Raw genomic sequence first — 2,500 nt, forward strand, 5'->3', positions numbered from 1 at the left:
CGCTCACTGCAAGGGCGGACGCTTTACCTCAGCACCAGCATCGACAACAACCCCGAACATGAACAGTTGTTGGTGATCCACATCTGGCGGGCCGCACGAGGGGGCGCGCACTGCTGCCGCCTTCCACCACCACCTCCACCACCACGATCTCTCCGTCGTCATGTGGGTACTGGCGTGCTGAGAGTGAGGAGCATGTGTGTTCGTGCGTGCGTGCGTGCGTGTGCGGAACGGGTGCGTGCGAGCTGTGCGCGGAGGGTTGTTCGTACGCGCCGGTTGCCACACCCACACACCGCTACGACCACCATTCGCGCACACGCCTCGGAACGATGCCTTGCTCACCTACACCAGGTTTCGCTGGTCTAGAAAGGGAAGGGAAAGAAGAAAAGGAGGAGGAGAAGCACGACGACGACGAGAAGGTGGACAAGGACGAGGAGGAGGAGGACGTGGAGGTGTTGGACGAAGAGAAGGTGGAGGAGGAACAAGGGAAGAGGAAGAGGTGGAAAGGGAGGGAGAGTGAATGAGACGAAAAGGCACAAACAGGCAAAACAAACACACACACACACTGAGGTGCACAGACGACAGAAGGGAGTGAGGGAGAACAGAATGGTTAACATAACATAATAGCTCCCGCGTCTGACACAGACTCAGCCGCATCTGACGCATCGCCTCTGTTCCCGGAAAGTCTAAAAAATAATAATAAAGTTTCCTCCAGGTAGTAGGGAAAATTACACACGGTCCGTCCGCCTCGGAAAATGGTGGGCAGCCCATCACGGCTTGGGGTGTGGCCGAAACACGGCTTGGGCTGTTCTAGTGACCCGGGGGAGCTGGGTCCGAGGGAAGAGGAGGGGGGAGAAGGGAGAGGAAGGGGCGCTTGGCCAAAAGGGAGGGGAGGGAGAGGAAGTGGGGAAGGGCGGAGAAGGGAGAGGGGGAGGTGGAGGAGAGGAAGGATTTGAAAAGGAGAGGGAGAGAGGAGAACGAGGAGGAGGGGAGAAAACGAGGAGAGGGGAAGAGCGAGGTGAGGACATGGACGAGAAAAGGAGAAGGAAAGGGAGAGAGGGGTGGTTCCGAGGGGAAGGCCGAGCCGGTCAGGAGAGGAGAGGAGAGGAGGGGTGGGGAAGCCGGGGATGATCACTGAAACACTGGAACAGTTTAAAGGCAAAATTTAAAGCCCTCAACGGGAACTCCACCAGACGTCTGCCGAGGTCGGAATGAGGAATGAGGGCGAAGGCGAAAATTAAGAGCACACGGGAGAAAAACGCCTTAAGAAGAAGGAAGGTGGGGAAGCGAGAGGTGACGAGAGAGAGATGGAGAGACAAGAAAACGGTATTTAAACGAGGGGAACAATCTGGCGACAAAATCCCCAAGGCGAAGATAGTATACGAACAAAGTAGTCGGAGAGAACATAAAGTAGAGCGCAAACAAGGGTCACGTAACGCCGGTATTAGGGCCGGCGAGTAGGCTACATAAGACTCGAGAGAGGAGGCTATGTAGGGGCAAGGGGTAGGCTATGTATGGGGTGAGGGAGTGGGTTATGTAGGGGGTAAGGGGTGGGCCATGTAGGGGATGAGGGAGTAGGCTATGTAGGGGCAAGGGGTAGGGTACATAAGGCATGGGAGAGGAGGCTATGTAGGGACAAAGGGTAGGTTATGTAGGGGGTAACGGAGTGCACTAGGTAGGGCCAAGGGGTAGGCCATATAGGCTGTGGCGAAGTAGATTATGTAGGAGTGGGCAGCAGGCTATGTAGGGGTTGGGGTAGTCGGCTATGTAATGGACGGGAAAGTAGGCTATGTCTGGATTGGGGGAGTAGGCTATGTAGAGGTTGGGAGAGTAGGCTAAGTAGGGGTGGGGAACAGGCTATACAGGGGTGGGGAACAGGCTATGCAGGGGTGGGGAACAGGCTATGCAGGGGTGGGGAATAGGCTATGCAGGGGTGGGCAACAGGCTATGCAGGGGTGGGCAACAGGCTATGCAGGGGGTAGGGTAGTAGTAGGATATGGAAGACAGTGGAGCTACGTAAGGGGAGCTGCAATGGGAAGTGACTAAGAGTAGGGAGTGGGGGCAAGGGGAAGAGTAGTAGGAAGGTGGGCGTCCGTATGAGTGGGGGTTGGAGGGAGATGGGGGATAGTAAGGGGTGTAGGAGTAGGGGAAGGGCGAAGCGACACGGGCTGGGGAAAAAGGTTTAGTCACACACTCGACCAGTGGAAACTCTTTAAAAGCCTGGAACACATCCAGCAACTTCTCATGCGGCAGGACTATCAGGTAGAACAAGGGTCGAAGGGATGAGGAAAGGGCGGGGGAGGGGGAGGAAGAGAAAGAGGAGGAAGAGGAGGAAGAAGAGGAGTAGGAGAAAGAAGAGGAGGAAGAGAAGAAAGAGGAGGAGGAGGAGGCAGATGATTATTACTGATGGTGATGAAGAAATACGAGAGGGAGAGGGAGAGAAAGATTAAGAGGAAGAGGAGGAGGAAGAAAAAGAGGAGGAGGAGGAGGAGGAGGAGGAGGA

The 2,500-nt window shown here is 55.6% G+C and overlaps 1 protein-coding gene across 4 annotated transcripts in view; it reads right to left on the bottom strand.

The window, feature by feature from the left end:
* ena (ENAH actin regulator enabled) overlaps positions 1 to 2,500 on the bottom strand; it is a 125,417-nt gene that overhangs the window by 38,108 nt on the left and 84,809 nt on the right. Inside the window, exon 1 of one of the 4 annotated variants that reach the window (XM_027379055.2) lies at positions 28 to 171. The exons of the other annotated variants lie outside the window; for them this stretch is intronic. Coding sequence (XP_027234856.1) covers positions 28 to 83 — 56 coding nt within the window. The 5' untranslated portion in view covers positions 84 to 171. Of the gene's footprint in view, positions 1 to 27; positions 172 to 2,500 lie in introns of those variants that run through there. 4 annotated transcript variants of the gene reach the window in all.

The sequence above is a fragment of the Penaeus vannamei genome, chromosome 5 (assembly GCF_042767895.1).
Source record: "Penaeus vannamei isolate JL-2024 chromosome 5, ASM4276789v1, whole genome shotgun sequence".
NCBI classification, from domain to species: Eukaryota; Metazoa; Arthropoda; class Malacostraca; order Decapoda; family Penaeidae; genus Penaeus; species Penaeus vannamei.